This window comes from Acomys russatus, chromosome 7 (assembly GCF_903995435.1).
Source record: "Acomys russatus chromosome 7, mAcoRus1.1, whole genome shotgun sequence".
NCBI classification, from domain to species: Eukaryota; Metazoa; Chordata; class Mammalia; order Rodentia; family Muridae; genus Acomys; species Acomys russatus.
Window position 1 is genome coordinate 44,298,054 of NC_067143.1, and position 23,193 is coordinate 44,321,246.

General features: G+C 37.9%; 1 protein-coding gene across 21 annotated transcripts in view; it reads left to right on the forward strand.

Moving 5' to 3' along the window:
- The window catches only part of Dlg2 (discs large MAGUK scaffold protein 2), a 1,899,378-nt gene that overhangs the window by 1,435,164 nt on the left and 441,021 nt on the right, over positions 1–23,193 (forward strand). For all 21 annotated transcript variants that reach the window (XM_051148923.1, XM_051148943.1, XM_051148920.1 and 18 more), the window contains 3 exons: positions 872–1,008; positions 15,259–15,403; positions 17,604–17,742. In XM_051148923.1, the coding sequence (XP_051004880.1) occupies positions 872–1,008; positions 15,259–15,403; positions 17,604–17,742 (421 nt within the window). The remainder of the gene's footprint in view (positions 1–871; positions 1,009–15,258; positions 15,404–17,603; positions 17,743–23,193) is intronic.

Consider the following 23,193-nt stretch of genomic DNA (forward strand, 5'->3'; position numbering starts at 1 on the left):
TGTCAGTTAGTTAATAATACTAGGTACCAGGAAATATGAAAATATGACAACATGGCCAGAGAAGAAATGTAAAAAGAGCATCTCCCATCATTTTTTCATCAGCTTTGTTAAATGATGGCATAAATATCCTTAGCTCATCTCACAGTCTGGATGATACCCTAATTGTATTTTTTATCCTTTAATGTCAAAAGTATCAAGATATCCCCCCAATGATTGTGGGATTCTAGAGTAGCAGTGACCGTGAAGGTGAATCCCGGGCTCTGTACAATTAAGATCTTTGCCTGTGTTTCCCTGGCTCAACATAATCTCTCATCTCAAAGAGGAAAAGAGATGGTTCATTGTGTAGTCAAGTATGAGTGACAACATAGTGGGAGCACAGATTTAGGTTACCCCAAGTTCCATTTTCCAACATGATAACAGTTTTATGAAGTTTATTTTATTTCCCAATACATCAGTTCCAGCCTCTACTTCCTGTGCTAAAGTAGCACTGCCCATGAAGGTAAGCCTTAGGCTCCACACAATCAAGAACTGCATCCTATTTCTCCTGGCTCAAAGGGGATAAGAGCTGTATGCTTTGCTGTACCCCAGCTTTGACCAGATATTTATCATTAACTCATTAGCTAGAAAATAGTAGTGTGTAGGGCCCAGTCATCAAATAGAACAAAGCTGAAATTCACATATGATTGCCTAAAAGACCTTTGCTTCTTTACCAAAACTCAATAACCCTTTCAAATACTTAGAGAGCAAAGCTGATTTCAGTAGAATCCTTGCTGCCATTTATTAGGGGGAAATGTACTAATTGAAATTATTTTCAGTTGTTGATATATAGCTATTTGCATTTATTTTTCATTTTCTGTTTCTCTCCCCATAGGTTTAGGCTTCAGTATTGCTGGAGGGGTGGGGAACCAGCACATTCCAGGAGACAACAGCATTTATGTAACGAAAATTATAGATGGCGGAGCTGCACAGAAAGATGGAAGGTTGCAAGTAGGAGACAGGCTACTAATGGTGAGTGTGACCCAAGCAATAATTTATAAGCTTCTTTCTCACTGTGTGACTGTCTTATCTTGGAAAGCAATAACAAAATACCCTAGACTAGATGACTTAAACAATAGAAATTTATTTTCTCAGAATTCCAAAGACTGTTATTTCACTTCTACTGGAGCACTCCTCCAGGTTTGCAGATGGCCAGCATCTGATTATGTCTCGCAGGTCCTTTCAATGTGCTCTTACTGACAGAGAGATGGATGTTTTTTGTTTTGTTGTGGATCTTTGTTTTGTTTTGGTTTTGTTTGTTTGTTTGTTTTCTTCTTGGCTAGGAGTCTTATCAGATTAGGGCCTTGCCTTTAACCCATTTAACTTTCATTACATACCTGGGCAGCAATGGAGATCAGCAAGCACCTGGACTGTAGAAAGAAAATGGGAGCCTCATAGAAAGAATGGCAAAGCCCTGGTGTTGGACAAGCATGCTTCGACATTTGGCCAGTATTTGAAAGAAAAAGAGATAGAAAGATAGAAATGGGGGAAAAGGCAGTCATAGCAGTGCAGCATGGTGGAGGCTCCATGAGCTTCTATATCCTAGGAAGGGCTTTAGGGAAGGATAAATATTGTATGTCATTAAGGAGATAATTATTCCTCCCATCTCTTTAGCTGTTCTCACACGAATCTGTTTTCATGAGCAATGGTCTCCTGACCAAGTGATTGATAGGGCCAGCAGGATATTGCTGCTTAAGACCATAATAATATGTGCTGTTTGAGCCTCTGGAGTAGCTCAGAATGTCACCTCTACACAGGGGCCAGAGGTCCTGACCAAGAGAAAGTATCCTTCTTTTAATGGGCCTCAGCAAAGCCCTGAAATTGCCAACTTCTCATGTGGAAATAGATATATATCTTTGGGGAGTAATAGTGATACTCTTCTGCCTGGAGTTACCAGGGAAACCCGAAGGTGGAGTCAAAAGACTTATTTTGAATGAAGGTTTTATCCAAAGCTCCAAGGGCTTCCATGCCTGATATGCCTGTCTAGATGTTTAAGATATATCTTTGTCCTTTATGAAAAGTGATAGGGGAGGAGCAGGCTGTACAATTGAACAGAAAGAACATTTCATGATATATGGAATTTGGGAGATTAAGCATCAAAGTTTTCTATTAGTTATTCTTACCTCGTGAGGCTCCAGGGAGCTGCTGTCTAACCCTGTGGTCTAACTCGTGGCAGTGAATGGCCTTTGTGCTGAATTCACCTCTATATTTGGAATAGATTGAGTTTCATAAAGATCTTGTGTTTCTTTATAGGGTAACGTGTATTTCCCATGACAGCACAATTTCAAATAAGCACAAGAAAACAGGCCTAGCAACATTCACTGACGTAGTCACGATCCTCTCAGTAAAGATGGAGAGAAGTGGCTTTCCAGTTAATGCAGCCTGGCTGTCCATCCAAGTTCATCACCTCAAGTAACACTACTTCCTGTGCATGGGATGACGTTCATTTCTTTGACCATGTCAATCAATTCTGTCTCTCCTTCCTTTGCTTACAGTTTACTTAGTAGTTTAACAAGTATCTCATCTACTTGCCATTTCCTAAAGATTAGCTACTCAATAGGAAGGACCTCTGCTGTGAGAAAACATTCAGTCAAATCACACAGGCAGAAAGAAAGAAAGAACAAAAGAACGAAAGAAAGAAAGAAAAAAGAAAGAGCACCAATAAGACCTTTTTTTTAGACTTACTACTCAGAGTTTCCAAATTCTTCACCACTTAAAGTCACTACTATTTTCATTTTCAAGAAGCTATGAAATTTTAGCTTCTTTGTATGCTTTGGATATAAAATTTGATCTTGTGAGGTCGCATTTTCAACCTAGAAAAATTATTTTAGGGACTTAGGATATGAATAACTTTTGTCTATAACACAAACTTATTACTTGAAATGCTGATATTACAATAAAGTATGAAACTATCTTCTGCATAGTGCTAAATTGAAAGTGAAGGTGAAACCTCCATTTTCAGATATGGCTGCCTTAGGACAGCCACCTTTGACATACCAAGAGTTTGTGTAAATTTCCCAGCATTCCCTCAACTGATGCTATTATGGAGTCATGCTAGATCTGTCTGCTAAGTTTTTGAAGCTGGGCCTAAATCTGTAGACTTACTTTCTAAATCTAAGAAAAAGGACCCCTATATCCATATAATTCTACTAATGAATTTTTCAGACTCCATGGTATTTTTCCATGATAATTTTTATAGTCACTGTAAAGATGATAATTTCAAAAATAGCTATGACATAATTCTTCATTGTTGTAAGTTTTAAGGAATGAAATTTTTAAATGAACCTTCAACAATAATAGTTCTCTTCTGTCCTATATAAGGAAAAGCATAATTAGTACTTCCAAGGCAACTGGAAAGTAGAATCTGGGAATTAAAGAAAATGGTTTCCTTTAAAATAGTCTGAAAGAAAGAAAAAAAAAAACTGACCCCGAGATAGAAACAATAAACAACAAAAAAATGAGTGAAGCTCCCCTGAATACCATTTATCTTTCTTCAGCCTGAAGATATTTATCTGTTACTGCTCTCCTGCCACTCCATTTAACCCCTATTTCATAGCGTCTATTTTTCATGCTCTTCCACTCTTCTCACCCAAAGTAAGCTCACAGGATTTGGACTCTGTGACTTACCAGCTGTAGCGCACTGCATCCTTTTCTCTAAATATGTCATTCTTTCTGAAGCTGTCCCCAATATGTTATGCACTCAGAATGCTTTCAGTATACTGGCCCCAAAATGAAACTCCACATTGAGATATGGCTCAATAAAAAAGCTTACTTAGCAAAATCCTAAGAATGGCAACAAATAAAAATTAGTTTATATTAAACTGTAAATTTTCTTAGACTTCTGTGGCTACATATCCACAGTTCTGGAAATCCACAATCGCCTCCTGTAAGTGAGACTGCAGCATTGAGAGAGCGGGCAAAGTCTTAATAAAATACCCACTTTGCTTCACAAGTGTGAGGACCTCATGCTAGAGATCTCCTGATTCATACCATCTAGAGTGTAGCTTTCCTTGCAAGGAAGTTCTTATGTTTCAGAATTTAAATCTTAAATGGACTCTGGAACCTCTGAATCTCACAGAAAATCCACTGCGGGAAGTGACATTTCACTACTGATGAGGGATACACTTTCCTACAGATACCTACTGGATTCCAACCACCTTTGCATATTTTTCTCATTATGTTTAAAATCATTTTCTGTAATAGTCTCCCTTTATTCATAGTCCTGCCTCTTAGAAATGAGAAAAATTAGTCCTTTTTTCATACATACACAAGTTTTACTGCCATATCTGCACTGCCCAGTCTTTTAAGGTGTTTGACACATTCTTCTCTCATTTCTGAAGAAATGTTATCACAGTCATTTATTTATAATATGTAAATTTCACTTTTAAAAATCTTTGGTGAGGAGGCCTGGCAGCACACATAGGAAGGGAAAGCAGGCTACCCTGATGAGAGACATCGGACAGGCTGTAGTCACATGGTTGGGGAGGAGGTCCCTGTCTGTCAGAGGTCTAGGGGATGGGGAATAGGGCAGGAATAGGGCAGAAGAAGGAGGGAGAGTGGGAACTGGAAGGTAAAGTGAGGGAATAACAATTGGGATGTAATCTGAGTAACTTATAATAAAAAAATCTTTGGGTTCCTTAATATCTTATTCTCCACTCTTAAAGACATAGGCAATTTTATACTGCCTGAGCTGTGCACAAATTATGCTGTGAGGAATTATTATTCTGTGCCCTTTGCCACAAGCTTCTGTGTCTGAAATGAGGTGATATGGCCAGCTAGTCTTGTGTCTCATTGTCACCCAAATCTTTGTTATATATTGTGTTTCTCCGTGTAATATGTTTTAATGTCCTTTGCTCATTGACACTAGCTATTTGTCTGTTTAATTGAATGCCAGAGACAGCATATGCTTGTGGATTAAACCAGTAGCTTACTGTTGACATCTAAGTGAATATATTCTTACTTGGTCTTGAGTTTCTTGAGACAGATGGTCAAAAGTTGCCAACATTGAAGTTTGGGTTGGTTTTTTTTTTTTTTAAGTCTTTAATATATTTCCACACAGTTTCTTCTTAAACCTTAACAAGATGTTCCTCAGAGCCAAATATATTATAAAAATGTAATATTTTTACCTTTTCTGCATAAAACCAGAGACTTTAAATCTGGTATCATTTGTCATTTTTACAGCGGTAACATTAGTTGTTGGTTGTCAAGCTCCTTGGCATGTTATAATTTAAGGTTTAAAATCTTACACTTTCCCCCCTATAACCTCTGCTTGACATTTAAAGAAAAAATGTCAGTAAGAGAATTTATACACTTTTGCAGGGAATGAATTCATCTCTCCTTTTCTTAAAAGGGAAGTAGTAAAAGGAGAAAAGAATCATAAAAGCATTGAAACCAAGTGGAAAAACACTGGAATCAGACTTTGAAGGACTATGCATTAGTCATGGGCAGACCCACTAATTCACATTAGACAAGCCAGGTGTATCTTTATTCATCTGTCTTGATCTCTATACTATAGTGTCCTTGCCTTTGATTAACATTTCTCAGTATGTGTTTTTAACTACTATTCTTATTCCTATGTTATTTTAAAGGCCTCTAAAACCATAAAATGTTGGTAATTTTTGAAACTTGTATGTGACCCTGTTGAGGCTCCTCAAAGAACATGTATAATAAGTGCCTCAAAACAGAATAAATGAAGATATAAAATAATATTATGAACATGTGAAATTCAACACATAAAAAGCATATTAAGATCTGTAAAGCACTCTATTCAAGAAATGTTTTTTACTAGGTCTATAATTTTCAAGCATATTTGTCATGGAATACTTTTGTTAAAATGATACTTATAAAACATTCACAAACAGAATTCAGTACAGCATACTCTGAAATGTGTAAGAGGCCCTTAGTTTTATTCCTAAGCATAGGGTATGGGAAAGACATTGAATAGAAGGAGAAAAAAATGTTGTTTTCTGAATTAATATTGAGGACCTAAATTGGTTAACTTTGGTAGCCTTATAAAACTGACTGGTTTTATTTAAACATCAATAACAATTGGTATCATATTGAAGACAATGCAAATATATGATGCTTACCTCAGTGAGAAACAGGACATTCGTTGATGGTAGAAATCCACCTTGGATAAGCACCACGAGCTGTCATGTAGTCCTTCCACCAGCACACCACTTCCGTGCTTCCGCAGTTCAAGCTGTACATAGAGAAACTCATGCACTCCCCCCATATCCCCTTAGAGAGAGAAGTCAGGGCTCTTGCTACCCTATTCTCAGCTGGAGTTCAGGAAATTCCCAACACCGCTTTACCAGTAAATTGTGAAATGGAATGTATGGATGCTACTCAACTATTCTGTTCTGCTTCGGTACCGTGGTGTTTCCCAAAAGTCCAAGCTCTGGACTGTCGCTCTTAATAGTTTTGGTCTCTCCATATACTGCTTACTAGTGTTATAAAAAAAAAAAATAACTACTGGTTTATTTCCTTGGTTTTTTGTGTGATAAGAAATAAAGCTTTGTATATAGACAGCAAGTATTGCACCACTGAGGCATAGTCCCAGGTCCAAATTATTTTAACATCCCACCCAACTAGTAAAACACAAAAGTCATCTCTAATACATGCCAGTATCTTTAGCTGGCATACGCATCTTTTAATTACAGCTTCTATGGGTGCGATTGATCCAGGATCTAAAACAACTTGGAAAGAGATGGTTTACTTCATCATGCAACTGTCAGTGTCACACTCCATCCCAGAAGAAGGTCAAGGATGGTGAGAACCTAGTGGCAGGGACAGTAACAGAGGCCATGCAGGAGGATGATGCTTACTAGCTTGCTCCTTGTAGCTTTTTTGCCTCCTTTATTTTATCATCCAGGGCCACAGGACCACCTTTCCCAGTGGATTGGGCCCTCTCACATTAATAATGAATCAAGAAAATGCCCAATAGATTACTCTAGAGGCCAATCTAGCAAGGATATTTTCTCAATTGAGGTCTCCTTTTGTCAAATGACTCTAGTTTTAATCAAGTTAGCAAGAAAAACTAATCATAATCTTATGTTTGTAATTCTACACAAAATATAAACATAAATGTTATCAGTATTAATAGAATTTCTTCCTGTACCTTGTAAATTGCACTAGGCTTTACACTGCCCTGTCCATTTGGTGACCAGTGCTATGGAGCAAGCTTCAATCAATCCAAATAGCACACTCATATCCTATTCTTTCTTTCTATGGAAGGAAAGATTAAGGAATGTATGAATGATTAATGGAGAAAGAAAATTCCTCCAGCTGGAACTTTGATTGTGCCTCATAAGCTGAGGTGACCCAGGGCTCTCTTTCTGAGGTTTTCCTCCTAATATCCTACCTGGCACAATCTGAGCATCCGATAAGTGTGTGCAGTTGCTTGAATGACCTTCAAGCCTCTTCTTCACCTCTCTGATTAGCACAAACATAACGCAGAAACTCAGCCCAGCTGCCCCACTCTTTCAATAAAGTCGAGACATTTGATCCCTTTGGACATGGCACGATCATTATTTTACAGCATAATTAGCTCATTTCAACCCTCATTAACTGACAGGTACTTAAAATGCTTCATGTGGCAGAATGAAAAAAAAAAAAAAAAAAAAAAAAAAAAAAAAAGAGAGAGAGAGAGAGAGAAAAGAGAATATGATTTTGTCATTCCTCTTGAAAAGATTAAGAGCAGATAAAGGAGGGAAGAGGAGCTGTGTGAATAAGTGTGAGCATGGTAGGGGGTGACAGCATCCCCCCAGGAAGAAGCTATTTCTAGACTCACGCTCAGCAGCAGCTCAATGTCTGACAATGATTATTTGGCTTCTACCTGCATAGCACCTCTTTTATGCAGGGTTTCTGCAAGTTTGTGGGGCTGTCCCTTCATCACAAATGTGAACCACCAAGTACACACATGTAGCATCTTCATTTAACACATGGAATTCCTAGTAAGCATGTTAGGTGACTCTAAATCATGAAAAAAAAAAAAAACTGAAACCAATCTGATCACTCTCAAATTTGCCAGAAAAACATTTAGTCTTCGCATTGTGATTTATAAATGTATTTACTCATGCATCCATTCAATACAGTTATACCATAGAAAATGCAAATTGAGCAGGTCCTCCATTCCTGAAAACACTCAGGTTTAACACGGGGTTAGTGTTTCTAATCAATTTAAATAGCACATAAGATGCAGCCCTCTTTGTGATTCAGTTTCACATCACTCCTGAGATGGCCTTATGTTGTGCTGTGGCTTTCAAATCCAATGAGAAGGACCAAAGCCTCAGACTCAACTCAAATTTAGGTTAAATGTATTCATTCTTACTGCTAGCAGAAGGACAGCAGCCTTAGAGCTAAGCAGTTTGCAGTCCTGGGTGTCTCTACTTAATTTCCATTCCTCTCAATTTACGTTGTTTTTGTTTTTGTTTTGCCCACGTGATGTTAATTGTATTATAAAAAATACTAATCCATATTGACTGTTGAAGACATTAAAACCAAGGAATTATTGATTATCTAAAAATAGCCATACCCACATATTTCCTATTTAATGATTTATTATTTCAGAAGAAATTTAATCATCAACGATTTATTTCAATATACTGTAGAATTTTTTCATGAGATTATACAGTTTTATTTTCATACTATTAACATTACTGCATTGGGTTGGTCTCATGATTTATATTTTATATTTATATATTATATCATGATTTAATTCATGATATAATAACCAACTACTTTGTCTCCTTTTTAAAAGTTAACAGTAGAGAGTTTAGTATTTTTCTCCAGTGTTTCTGAGTCACACATTTTTTTGTACTGTCATTTTAGGTAATCCTGTGTCCCTAGTCATCACCCTCATCTTGTTCTCCAGACACAAGCAGGCTTAAATGAAAATGAAAACTCAGAGATTCATTCATTACCATCCGTACATCACAGAATCCTGCTCATTACTGCTTCTCCTATCCTGCAGCCCCCATTTTTACACAGTGATGTAGATGTTCACTCACACGTATCTGATTTTCTACAAAACTGTCCCAGTTCCCTTCCTGGAGGGCCCCAGCACCTCCTTCAGCAGCCAGTTTGCACCCTGCATGTGATGCTCCAGTTCCGTGCCATGTCATCTGTGGAGAGAATGAGTCATCTTACCTCCAGCTTCTTGTTCTTGGCTGCAGTCTTCGTTAGTGTTACAAGTGTGAGGGGAGGCTGCACATAAGCCCCCTCCGTGGAGCGCTTCCCACAGACGGGATCGTACTCAAACATGCACTATCTTCTCTCCCTGAAACCAGGCCAGTTGGTCAGTGCTCACCATGATAGTCAAATACTTGATGCAAAATTAAAAGAAAAAAAATCAAAAGACAATGAAAACCAGAGACAGGAACAGCTAACCAATCAGTGTAATGCCCCCTCTCTCTGAATACAATCATCTCCAGCTGTAGGCCCTTTACATTGGGAGTTCATCGTATACTGCACACACATAATTAACCCAAACAAACCCACTTTGTGAAAAACAAATTTGAAGACTTCAGCACAAAAGAACACTTTTTGGTCTAGATCCCATACTATTCTGATTTTTTTTTTTAAAGACCACACAGAAGCTTCATTTGAAGCGCTCCAATTAAACTCATCAGTTCACAGATGTTTACAGAAAAATGATCAGCAAGAAAATTTTGCCAAGATATCCTATTTCCTGGGAAGTGAGGTGCTTGATGACAGTAAATAGTAACAAGAGTAAGAGCCAACATTAAGGCCAGTATATGCTTCAAAACCCCTTCAAGACCACAGCTGTTACCATTCCTATTTTATAGATTACAAAAGTAAAGCTTAGTTTTTCCAGAGTAACAGAGCTGGCAACCACCAAGACAAAGAGCTCACACCTGTCTGATTCAGAATCTCTAAGCCACTCTAGCTGGTTCCCACACTCTTGAAGATTCTCCTGTGTGTGTCCCCCCCCCCCCATCTCCCTATAGTGCATTCTGCAGTTTCAGAGGCTTGAACTACTGTGTCTAGTTGTACCTGAGTTCTGAAGATCCAGGCTCACAGCAAGCGTATTTACCCACTGAGACATCTGCCCAGCCTCAAACGAATGTGTTCTAACTTATTCAGTTGCTCTGTTGCCAATATGATAAAGTATCTGCCCCAGGACCAAACTTCATGTCAGTGCTGCAATCCTTCAGCCACCAAATCACAACCAACAAAGCTGGCACCATCTTAAACTAACATTTATTAACCAAAATCCTTTCTTCCCACTCATCCGCCTATGTCTGCCTGTGACGTAAATTTCTATTCTCATCTGAATATTTTCTTGGCTGTATGAAGTCTGTCTTTAATATCTACTTCCCACTTTAAAGATAGGAATATGTGGGGTTTAGTATCTTTAATACTTAGTATGTGGTACTGACCATATCTTTTTGTCATTGATAATCTACCAAGCTGTATCATTTCAGCACCCTCGGCAGATAATGAGTCCTTGTTAAAACAGAACTTTGGTGTCACTTATAATCTGATCTAATTGGTTCACAATCTGCGGGGTCCTTTTCCATGTCCCTGACATTTTTGTATCTCCAAAATCTGTCCCTCTTTTGTTTTCTCAATATAGATGTCTTTAGGGCCATGATCACAGCATTCAGAGCTACCTAGCTTGGGAAGTCAGGTTTTTAGAGAAAACCTTCTTTTCTATGCATATTTTCTATTGCTATGCACAATTCTTCTTTTTAGTCACCAGTGTGACTGCCTTAAAGATAATGAGTCATTAAAACTAAGATTTCCAAAGGACGGTGAGCTGTACTAAGGTCCCTCTCTTTGTCCTATACACCTTTGGTTTTGGTTCACTGTATTAGGGTGGCAGAGCATAGTGTCACCACTGATCACACAAAACGTATCATCACTATTCCAGCTTCTATAATACTTGCGCACATATCTGTTAAAGAGAAACAGAGGAAGGCAAGCTTGGGGAAAGAGCTGAATAAAATTATCCTTCAGAAAATGAGCTTTCAAAAAAATTAAATTTAATTAAAAAAAAAAAAAAGAAAATGAGCTTTCTCGGGAAAAAGAATGTCTTCAAACACAGGAATTATTGTTAGCACCTGAGTGGGAGAATGAAATAAAGGTCAGTAAATAAAGCCAGCGATGGTATGATGGGTCCACGAAGGACATCATAGATGTTATAAAAGTGTAAATAAGCGAATTAGCTGGAAGTGAAAGTGTAGCAGAGATATCTGCTCTCAATAGCACAGCAGAGGGACTGAAAGAGGAGGGAAAGGAAGAAGGAAAAAATAAAGCACACACAAAAAGAGTCCCAACTTTTATATTTTTGCCTAGTAAGGAAGTAAGGAGGCTAGCTATAGATTCAAGCTGGTTTCAAGACAGATATTAGAATTTTTTTGTTCAAGAAACTTGGATAACTGTATTTGTTTAAAAATCCCTGTTCTGCCTATGGGAGCTAAGGTTCAGAGTAGTAGGGGAGAAGTGGCCTGATGTTTTTTGTTTGTTTGTTTGTTTGTTTGTTTGTTTTCAGGATGCACATCTGGTCTTAAAGTGGCAGGCCCACAATTTGATCACTGCCCCTTGGTACACTGAGGAAGGAGATGCAGACTATCCTGATAAGACCTGATAGGCTGTGGCCAGAATGTGGGGGAGGAGTGCTCTCCCACCCCCTGCCAGAGGTCTAAGGGGGGAAATAGGGCAGAAGAGAAAGAGGATGGGAACAGGAAGATAATAGGGAGGGGATAATAATTAGGGTGTAATGTGAATAAATTATAATAAATTTTTAAAAATTTTAAGTAGCAGGCCCAGGCTTTTACATCATCCTGGAAAGAGTCTCTGATCTTCAAAAAACAGAGAGAGCAATTTGACAAAACCTAATGTGAGCAGTGAGAATAGTCTTTCAGTAGGCCTTTGACCCAACTGGTATATTTGCTGTTTGGAGCCTATGTGGCTACTTTGTTCTAAGTTAAGCACTTTAAGTGTCATTTTTTTTTTTCTTGTCTGTGTAATGAGTCGAATTATTAGAGTTACCTGTGCAGATAAAAGAAAATAAATTATTTGATTAGCTAAAAAAAAAAATACATGTCAGGAGCTGAAGAGATGGCTCAGCCATTAAGAGCACTTTCTACTCTTGCAGAGGACCTGGGTTCTTTTCCCACATAGAGGTTAATCTGCAACTAGTTCCAGGGATCCAGTGTCCTCGTCAGATCTCCATGGGCACCAGCCATGCATGTGACACACACAAATACCTATAAGCAAAACACTCATAGGCATAAAATAAAAAGAAATCTAAATATGTATGTATGCGTGGATATTCTCCAACTATGTGACAGAGTATTAAATAAGTGTTGGCCCTACTATTTTTATTATTTCTCTGTAACCAAAGTCTGCCACCGTCAACTGCACTCCCTTTGTCTGTGGATCCTCCACATTTACTCCCTGTGTTTGGCTCTCTTCCCTCATTATCATCCATCCCCCAAACTGCACCTTGTTAGCATATGGCCTGGTTAGACCATTGACCACCGACCTGGTCGCTGAAGAAGCAGTTAAGTTGCTTGTTAGAGGACGAACCCTAGGGATGAAGTACTCGGCTTGTGAGTCTGCCTCTATCACTTATTAGACCAACGGCATACACTAGAATGATGAGGCACCACGATAACCTATTCAGATAGCTTACATTTATTTTACTTTATATTTATCTTAGAGAGGATGGAAACATTATTGTAATGAGTTAGTGTGTGTAAAATAGCAGAGTCCTTGCATTTATTTTGGGCTGTGTATAGGTACTTACTATGACTGTGGTTATCAGCATTTATATGAAAGTAATTTTTAAAAACTGTTACAGATCATGTGACTAAAGTACAAACAAGAGAGAATGTGTAGCGCAGCCTCACTTATCTGTGGCTCCAGTCTTCTAAGTAGTGCAGGGAAGTGCACAGCATCAGTCTCTAGCCTACCTGGAGTATGACACATCTCATCCCACAGAACCCTCTGGTAGCATTGCTATCTATTGTTATCACACATTCAAGCCTCATTTATCAAATAAATGGTCACAGCATTACCATGATTGTAATTTTGCCCCTTATTTCATTTAATAAGAGTCCAAATAACCATTGAGATGTAATATGAGTAAATTAATAAAATAAAATTTAAAAAAAAAAAGAGTTCAAGGGTGGTGAGGCTAATAATTTTGTAATTGCTCTATTGTATTATTATTTATTAATGTTTTGCTATGTTAAATTATTGTGTATAGTTTGTAAGTTTCATACACACACACACACACACACACACACACACACACATAATCTCATAGTTTCCTCAGGATAGCTTATACCTGACTCTGTATGCCAAGCTAACCTCAAATTATACATTTTTAATGTTTATTTCCATTTCTCCATTGACGATGTCTTTCTGGTTGTGTTACATTAAAAACTAGTAAGTACTGCACACATCCAGTTAGATGTCACTGCCATGAAGTTATAACAACACTTGATACAGGCTTCTCTTTATAACAATAAAGATGGGTGCATTTCTGGTGATACTTACAGAAATGGGAAACATTTAACTATTCTCACCTGAAAACCCCTCTGTTACAACATTGACACTCTTCCTTTAAAAAATATATACTCAAACTAGGCGTGGTGGTACACACCTTTAATCTCAGCACTCAGGAGGCGGAGGCAAGCAGATTGATGTGAGTTCAAGGCCAGCCTGGTCTACAAAGTGAGTCCAGGACAGCCAGGGCTACACAAAGAAACCCTGTGTCGAAAACAAACAGGCCCTATTAACCTAAAACCTTCTATCTAGACCTAGAAACATCTTAGCCCCTAAACAACCAAACTTAATTGTAAAACTAAGCTATCTGGTCTCCAACCCCATCAGAGACTTGAGAAGGAATAAAATTAATAACCTGAGTAAACAGGAAGTACAAGTTAGCTTCCAAAATAAGAAAATGACAGAGACAGTTCACTGCCTAGACAGAAGTTTTTAGGTTGATAGAGATGAGATATAATAAACATTGATTTACATTCAGAGCTGTAGACTCACCAAGAGAGGAAAAATGTCTGTACAAATAGGCAAAACATTATGAATGTAACATTTATATAATTCTTAATTGTTTCATGGTCCTTCTTGCTGTATGTATTTATTGTATATAAGTATGATAATATAAATGTATATGTTAAGTAAAAAAAAATAAAATAAAAAATATATACTCATAGCTCAAGGAATAGCCAGTGACTGGAAATGTATATAACATTCACAAGCTCTTGGGTTCAGTTCTGTACTTTACAGAATGAGAGAGGAAGAGGGAGAGGAAGAGGGAGAGAGAAGGGGGGAGGGAGAGGGAGAGAGATACTAGCATGAGGATAAACTGGCTCATGTTTCACGGGGCACTTTCAGAACAGATATTAAAAATTGTAATAATGCTATTATAGTTGAGTCTAGCAAGTTGTGTGAGTTATACCAAAATACATCCAAGCTGAATAAAGTCAGATAATTGCTTGTCACATTATTTATAGAAGCAACATATTAAGAGCAAACTAAACAGGCTCTTGTAAGAGATTGTTGAAGTTGTTGTTATAGCCATGCAAGGCAGTAAAAACAAAAGCCATGCAGCTAAATATTAATGTAGCAAACAGCCAATCTAAGTCTTCCACGTGGATTCCAAAAGAGTGTGTACAACATGTTACACTAACTTAAGGAAATGTGTAAAGTAGGAATCTTGTGGATTATTCTTGTGGATTTTTTATGTTTTCCTTAATTATTATACAAATCTTTCTGAGCATTCTTTCTTGACTGTGCTGCTTTTGTGTTTATATATTTTAGTACCAGGAACTGATCCAAGGCCCTCATATATTCTCAGTAACCTTTAATTATACCACCAAACTGCATATCCAGTGTGATATATATTACATTTTAGTCATAAAAACTAGGCAAATAGTTTTTAAATTATCTACTTTTTTTTCTAGAAATATTATTCTGTTTGCCATTACCTGCCACTTCATCAGAGAGATAGACAAAGCTGACCTGGTCTTGTAGCATTGATGACTATACCTATCTTGCTTTAGCTAAAGCTTAAACTATATGTTCCATCAAGAAAGCAAAAGCTACCAAACTAATCATTGTAACCATTCTTTTAATAAGGCCGTAATTTCAAATACCGCATTGCCTGCCTGGGTCATTGTCTTTCGCTTTATAGGTTTAACTCTCATTGTTTCCTTTCTCCCCTTTCAGGTAAATAACTATAGTTTAGAAGAAGTTACACATGAAGAGGCTGTAGCGATATTGAAGAACACATCTGATGTTGTCTATCTAAAAGTTGGCAAGCCCACCACCATTTATATGACTGATCCTTATGGCCCACCTGATATTACTCACTGTAAGTACTGTGACAGGTGACATCCTCTAGCAGCCTGCCAGTTCTACAAAATTGAACTCCACAAAAACCTCTGCTTAAAATTTTGCTCTTGTCAAGCTTCTGGAAAATACTTCACAGAAGATATTCTATTCATCATTCCCATGTCGTTTTGCAGGACCTTTGCTCATGTTTTGAAGGTGGGATGCCTTGATGGGTTGGCAGGTCCACCATTAATGGGAAGACAGAGTGATGTGTTTTTTAAACAGGGTGACTACGATGGTGTTGGTGCAACATTCCAGAAGACAATTTCTCAGTGCCATGGAATACTCATGTTCTCTCAGGCCACTGTATTTCCTTGTCCTAGCTCAGATCTATGTCACAGCAAAGTGAAAAACACATGCTAGCAAAATAAGCCATAGATAGCTCTACACTTCCTGCTAGGGCAGGGGATTGTCCCCTGGAATGGTAAAACAGCTGTTTTCAGTCATCATCCTAACTTTCCTTTTTAGCTGTATTTGTTATACTTGATAGAAGCAAGAAAATAATCAGTCATCACGTCTGTAGCCGTGGGTGATGCACAACTCCAAACAACAACTTATATGAGTCACTTATTCTGGCTACCAGACCAAATCCACTGCTAATTAGGCCCTGTGCCCTCTCTTCTATCTTTGGAGACTAAATTTAGAAAGGATTTACTTTTTATGTAAATCTAGTGGATATTTTTGTTGACATAAGATAGTTTGCTGGATTTGCAACTTTGAGAATTCAATTGTAATCGTGTGCACTTGGGGTGCCCTCACGACTACTAATTAGTACTATCACCTTAAGCAAGTTGTTGAATCTTTCTTAGATTTAGATGTTTCTCTTGAGGAAAAATCAAGAGCTGAATAACCTTATCTAAAGGTCCATTTCCTTAGCTATTACTTTTTGAAATAATGGCTCTGAAATGTCTCGCCCTCCAAATGGTCTTTTTTTTTCCCCCAATGAAAGCTCTAAGCTGAGATAAGCCTTACCTCTGGATAGGAAGGCGTTTTGACTTTCAGAGACTTGTGAACTGGATAAATTTAGAGGAGACAACTTTGAGGGTCTATGAGTCACTTTCTAAAGGGCATATAAGTGAAATGGCAGAGATTTTTTTAAAAAATGACAGAACAGAAAACTTCTAATCAATTAAGGTAATTTAATATGTGCTACATACAGACTTAGAAGAAATACAGCCATGGCCTTCAGCAGCATGCCTAGAGTGCTAGCTAACTAAATGTGTTAACAGAAACACAATTTGGCAGGAATAAAAGGCAATATATAGTGTCAGATAAATAAAAAGAAATATCCTTTAGAGACTCAGAGAATGGAGAGTTCCAATATATTTTGAAAGAACAGAGAAATTTCATGTATAGCTGCGTTTTGAATTATACATCTGAGATGGAGTGAGAGACATAAATCTGGATACTCCATACAGTAAAACTGTTACAGATGCCAAAAGCCCAGGTTTTGTCTGAGGATTAATAGCATGCATATGGAATGTCGAAATGGGTCAGTCTTATCTAATCGGTAAAGAAGAGAAGGTACACTAAGTCCCAAACAATAGTGACAGTGCAAAACATTTAAACAAAAGAAAGAGCAAAGCTGGATTTCAAAAGTTCGTCTTAGCATACAAAACAGGTTTGAGGAAAGAGTGGCAGGGAGCCCTAGCCAAGGAGGCAGTCAGTGAAGAGGTATCAATGAGAACATGGATTAGGGAAGAACAGAGGAAAAATGCTCAAGATTGCGGGCTTCCTGTGATGGAAGTGCAGCATATTTGTGGAGAATTTATAGGAGAATTTATCCCTTGGGGTGCCTTTTGCTTTTGATAATTGGGCATTAATTGTGTGAAAATAATGTGAGCCCTACAATTAGAAGCTAACATTTTTATTTCAATAGAAAATTAATCATCATTCTGAAAATGTGTGTCGAGTTGCTCCTCCAATACTTCTCATCATCTAATTATGCTAACTTGGGTTACAAACATAACTGTTATTACATCTTTCCAAATCTAAAGGTCCCCAAGTGCTTATATATGGGCAACACAAACAGACAGCAACTCACCCCTATTGGAGAGCAAGAAAAACATCTGGCATGCATAAAGCCTTTGTACTCTTAAAACATTGTGAAAAGTATAACACATTGAATTGCCTACAGAAAAGATGTGATTCCATTTCTTTTTCTCTCCCCACTTCTTTAGCTTATTCTCCACCAATGGAAAATCATCTACTGTCTGGTAACAATGGCACATTAGAATACAAAACGTCCCTGCCACCCATCTCTCCAGGAAGGTATTCACCAATTCCCAAGCACATGCTGGTTGAAGATGACTACACCAGGTCAGATTATGATTCTGCCTTAATTGGGTTGATTATCGTTTCTAGGAAAAGGTCACACCTGTACTATGTCAGCTCTTACTTAGCCGATAAGCTAATGCTTCAAATAGTGTATTTACCTTCAGGAAAGATCTTTAAATAAGTGTATACATGTAATGGGATTTCCTGCTATATACTCACAAATTCCTTGTAGAGAATCTGTATTATGTATGTATCCATTACAAAGGGATTTGCATTGGGTCCTGTTTGAGTTTAACAAGCATTATGCAGAGTAGGTTTCATTAAGTGATCAAAGATGATCACACCAAGGCTCAGAAGGAAGGGAGTAGCTTACCAATATTATACATCTGGATGTGTGGCATCGGAACTAAAATGCTCCTCTTCTGACTGCGCTTTCTGTGCTCTTACTGTCAATGGTGACCCATACTTAATGGAATTTGGGAGTTATTCTACCTTCCCTTTAGTGCAAAAGATATAGGTAAAAAGAAAGGAGGTGAAGTAATTCCAAAGAGTTCAAAATTAATGCACCATGTTAATTCCAAGAGGGAACAAGGCAGGAATCTCAGAACATACCACTATGTTACTTAACACCATAAGTGACCCTACATGGGCACCCTAAAATATCAAGTCTGATAGTGCACAGAGAAAACATTTCATTTATTTAAATTACCACCAATGAGAACCCAACAAATATTGAATGAAAAAATAAATGAATTAATTTGCTTATGGGTGAATAAAAATGTTCATTTTTTCCCTTGTATTTTTAAAGATTTTGTTCCAAAACTAGTATATACTTAAGACGCTTTAGCAAAGAAGTGGAACTGTGGTTGTGATACAAAAATCTCCCCTAAGAGAGTTAGCTCTCTTTAAAATTATAGGTCCTGGTGAGTTGACCACTTGCTAAAGAGAAGGACGCACATCCAAGAATATATGAGAAGCACAAATTAGCCTTCTTGGGCATAAAAAATTAAAAAATGTATTTTTAAAAGAAGACATAAGGTGGATCTGGGAGGAGTCAGGGAAGGGGTGAATATGCTCAAAACATACTGTCTGTATAAAATACTCAAGGAGCTTAAAGTACGGTCTCTCTCAAAGTCCCCTTTAGAGTGACTTGCTTTAAGATGACTATTGTAGCAGCCTAAAATAAAAATTTCAAACCTACACAAATGTGTGCTTAAATACAACTGGAGGTTAATCTTGACTTTTCAAATTAAATTCATAGTTTACAGATTTCTCTGCAATTTTTTTCTTTTTTTTTAAACACATTTTTATTGAAAAATACAATAATTCATATTACATCTCATTTTCTATCCCATCCCATGCATCCTCCCATTCCTCCCTCCCTCCCACTTTCACCCCAATCCCCCTTGCCTATGACTGTGACCAAGGGGGACCTCCTCCCCCTGAATATGGTGCTAGGGTATCAAGTCTCTTCTTGGTAGTCCGCTATCCTTCCTCCGAGTGCCATTGGGCCTCCCCAACAAAGGGACATGGCCAAATATGGGGCACCAGAGATCCTGTGAAAGTCAGTCCCCAGTCTCCACTAAACTGTGAAGAATGTTCTGTCCCTTGGATAGATCTGGGTAGGGGTTTGATGATGACTGCACGTTTTGTCCTTGGTTGGTGCCTTTGATCAAGCAGAACCCCTGGGCTCAGATCCACCCATCATAATGTTCCTCTTGTAGGTTTCTATGATCCTCTGGATCCCTATCCCTATCCCCTATATTTTTCTCACCTAGAGTCTCAATAGGATGTTCTCACCTCTATCCCACTTTCCTGGTAGGTGCAGACTTTCATGGTACCTGCCCCTTGGGCTAGTGTCCAGTTATAAGTGAGTATATACCATTTGAGTCTCTCTGCTTCTGGGTTAGCTCACTCATTATGATCATTTCTAGTTCAATCCATTTGTCCACAAATTTTGGAAATTCCTTGTTTTTAATAGCTGAGTAGTATTCCATAGTGTATATGTACCACAGTTTCTTTATCTATTCTTCTACTGAGGGGCACGTAGGCTGTTTCCATGTTCTGGCTATTATGAATAAGGCTGCTATGAACATGGTTGAGCAAATATTCTTGTTGTGTGCTGGAGCATCTTCTGGGTATATTCCAAGGAGTGGAATAGCTGGGTCTTGGGGAAGCCCTATTTCCAGTTTTCTGAGATAGCACCAGATAGATTTCCAAAGTGGCTGTTCTAGTTTGCATTCCCACCAGCAATGAAGGAGTGTTCCTCTCTCTCCACATCCTCGCCAGCATGTGTTGTCACTTGAATGTTTGATTTTAGCCATTCTGATGGGTGTAAGATGGAATCTCAGAGTTGTTTTGATTTGCATTTCTCTGATGTCTAGAGATGTTGAGCATTTCTTTAAGTGTGTCTCAGCCATTTGATATTCCTCTGTTGAGAATTCACTGTTTAATTCTGAGCCCCATTTCTCAATTGAGTTATTTGGTTTGGTGGCATTTAATTTCTTGAGTTCTTTATAAAGTTTGGATATTAGACCTTGTCAGATGCAGGGTGCAATTTTTTTCTTAATTTTTCTTTTAACCAAAAATGAGATTGAGGAGCCAGGCAGTAGTGGTACATGCCTTTAATCCTAGTACTTGGGAGGCAGAGGCAGGTAGATCATCAAGTTCCAGGCCAGCCTGGCCTATAGAGTGAGTTTCAGGATTACCAGGGCTACACAGAGGAACCCTGTCTCAAAAAAACAAATGAGCTTAAGTGTATATATATTCCCCATATATTTATATCCATAACAAATAAAGATGGATTGTTTTGGTTTTATACCCTGTCTGTTTAAGTCAAATCATTTGTCAGTTTTGACAATGTAGAGGAGACTTCATGCTACCATGTGCTTATTCTTTGGATTTTCTCTTCCTTGGTGTGTATTTTTGAACGATTAAGCATTTCCTATTTATTTTTTGCAATATTAGGTTGCTGAAGTATCGTGTTATATCTTTAGCTAGAGAACAAACTGTTTGAAAGCTGTAAACATGCATTTGTGCAGACTCCTTGCTATGTGGCGATGTCTGAGTTCTGTGTTATTAATTAAAATGGGGGCCGTGGCGAAGATAATCCTCAGGCCCTGTGAAGTATTTTGTAAATATAGACACTTTTCAGCACCAGCACAGTGATCTGTTTGCTCTCAGCCTGCCACTAATATTGAGGCTGATTTTAATTTGAAATGTCATTGTATCTTACGAGAACCTGTAATAAATTAACATTTGTTAAAGACTCCTTAGAATCCTGCTAGCTATTTAACAGACTCTTCTTATTTAATCCTTTCAAAAACAGAGAGGAGGACTTCTATCACTATTTAGAGATGGAGAAATTAAGTTTCACTCAGAGACAGTTTATAGTTTTGTAGCCTTTAAATAAAAAATAAAAATAAAACCTTTGTTTTCTAGCAGTTTTAAAATTCGAACTAGAAAGCATTTAGATTTTCCTTTTAGTATCAAAATGAGAGTCGACTTAACTAAGCTCTTCTCATCAGAGTAATGCATAGTTGGAAAGGGTCGGAGTGGTCTGCCGAGCTATAAGCCAGCCAGCCAGGTGAGACCCAGTTGTAGCTCAGGCGAACTGTGGTCTTGGCTTGATCACTTACTCACCATTTGCGTCTGCACACTTCAGTTTCCTCGTCTCTGCTGGGGAAAGAACAGTTGGGTCTGCTTCGTGATTAAATGAGAACATAAGCACAAACAACCTAGACCCACGTGTGGCATTAGTAAATACAAGACAGATGTTGTCTGTGTAGAGTTCCTATACTTACTGTAATTCCTAGCCAACTTTACAGTCACACGGAAGGTCCTTGCAGACAGACAGTCTCTCTGGAATGTAGTCATCCCACAGTATGGATGCCTCATTGCTTTATTTCCTGCCACGCCTCCTGTTCTGTTTCCATGCAAGATATTCCTGGTAATGAATGGCTAGGTGAAATCTTCTTTATGGCTGGTGCCCACAGAAAGTGTGAAGTAAATTCTACCAGCTCTTACTCACGCACACTTCCTCTCACCACTCTGTCGGCAGTAGTGTGGCCTGCCTCGTGTCCCCTGTAAACTTTTGACAGGTCAGAGATATTCGCTCAGAGATAGATTCAGTGTTTCATTCATTATACTAATCTAATATTTCCTACTGGACTATGGCCAGTACGACTCTAAAAACTATTAAATGGAAGAAAAAAACTATATAAAGCAGTGCCTATATAAACTATATAAAGCCCACTGCTCCAGGAGGCTTTTCCAGAAAGACATATTTATTAATTGTTTCATAACTTGATGTTATATATTCTGGTTTTAATTTTTTCTAATTGTGTAAAGTAATTATCACAATTAGTAGGAGTTATCATGCCCTTGTTTGAAAAGTAAATTTTGTCAAATTTGTGTCAGAGCTTATCCTTTTTTAAACGACAACGATCTTTTGGGTTAAGATATTTTAAGGTTTATTTGATTTTCACTTCCATGTATATGTACGCCACGTGTGTGTAGATGTCTTTAGAGATGAGCAGAAGGTGTTGAATCTCCTGGCCCTGGAATTACAGCAGACAGTAAAGGCACATGATCTGGATGCTGGGCACTAACCTCAGCTGCAAGTGTTCTTAACTGCTGAGCCATTTCTCCAGTCCTAGCTTGAAGTCTAGAGACTAGCAGAATTCATTCACTACTGTGTTGTGAGGCATTATTAGAGACCCTCTGATACCATAGGAGGCATCTAAGAAATATTTATAAGTGAGTCTGAGGTTTATATAAATACCACAGAAGCAGCCATACCAGCAAATGAGGTTTTAAGTAAGAGGTGACCTTGATTCTGAACTTGAAAATATGTAAGTATTGATCAGAATTCAGAAATCAGTCATTTGTGGTAGGTAGATAGCTTGTATAGATTTAAAAGAGAAATATAATCTCTCTCTCTCTCTCTCTCTCTCTCTCTCTCTCTCTCTCTCTCTCTCTCTCTCTCTCTCTGCCTATGCAACTGCTCAAGTCACTTAATCTCTATGTCTTGAATTCTTCTGCTGTAGATTTAAGGCAAAGGCTCATTTTGTTTCTTCAGGGAACCATAAGGTTTTAATAGAATAATAGAGTTTGAGCATTGTGTTTATTTTTCGAAGATTATATGTGTTTGATGCTACCTTTGCACTATATATTATATCGGAGAACTTGTCATATTTATCTAAAGTAACAAATCAAGGATTCAGTCTCGAATGATGAGAGTTTAGCAATCAGGGAAGCATTTCTATAAAAAGAGAACTCAACAGCCTCTAAAGTCACATCAGGCTGCAAACATCTGCTTAGAGATGCCTCATATACTTTTCAGTCTGTAGTAAGGCGCATTGTTCTATCCTCTGATTTATATTCCCTCTGTTATGGATAGATAGTAAAGACTTTTAAGCAATTTTGACTAGAATACTGCTACCATTACCTAGTTTATCTCTTTCTTATTAGATTTAGAAATCTTTTCCACCA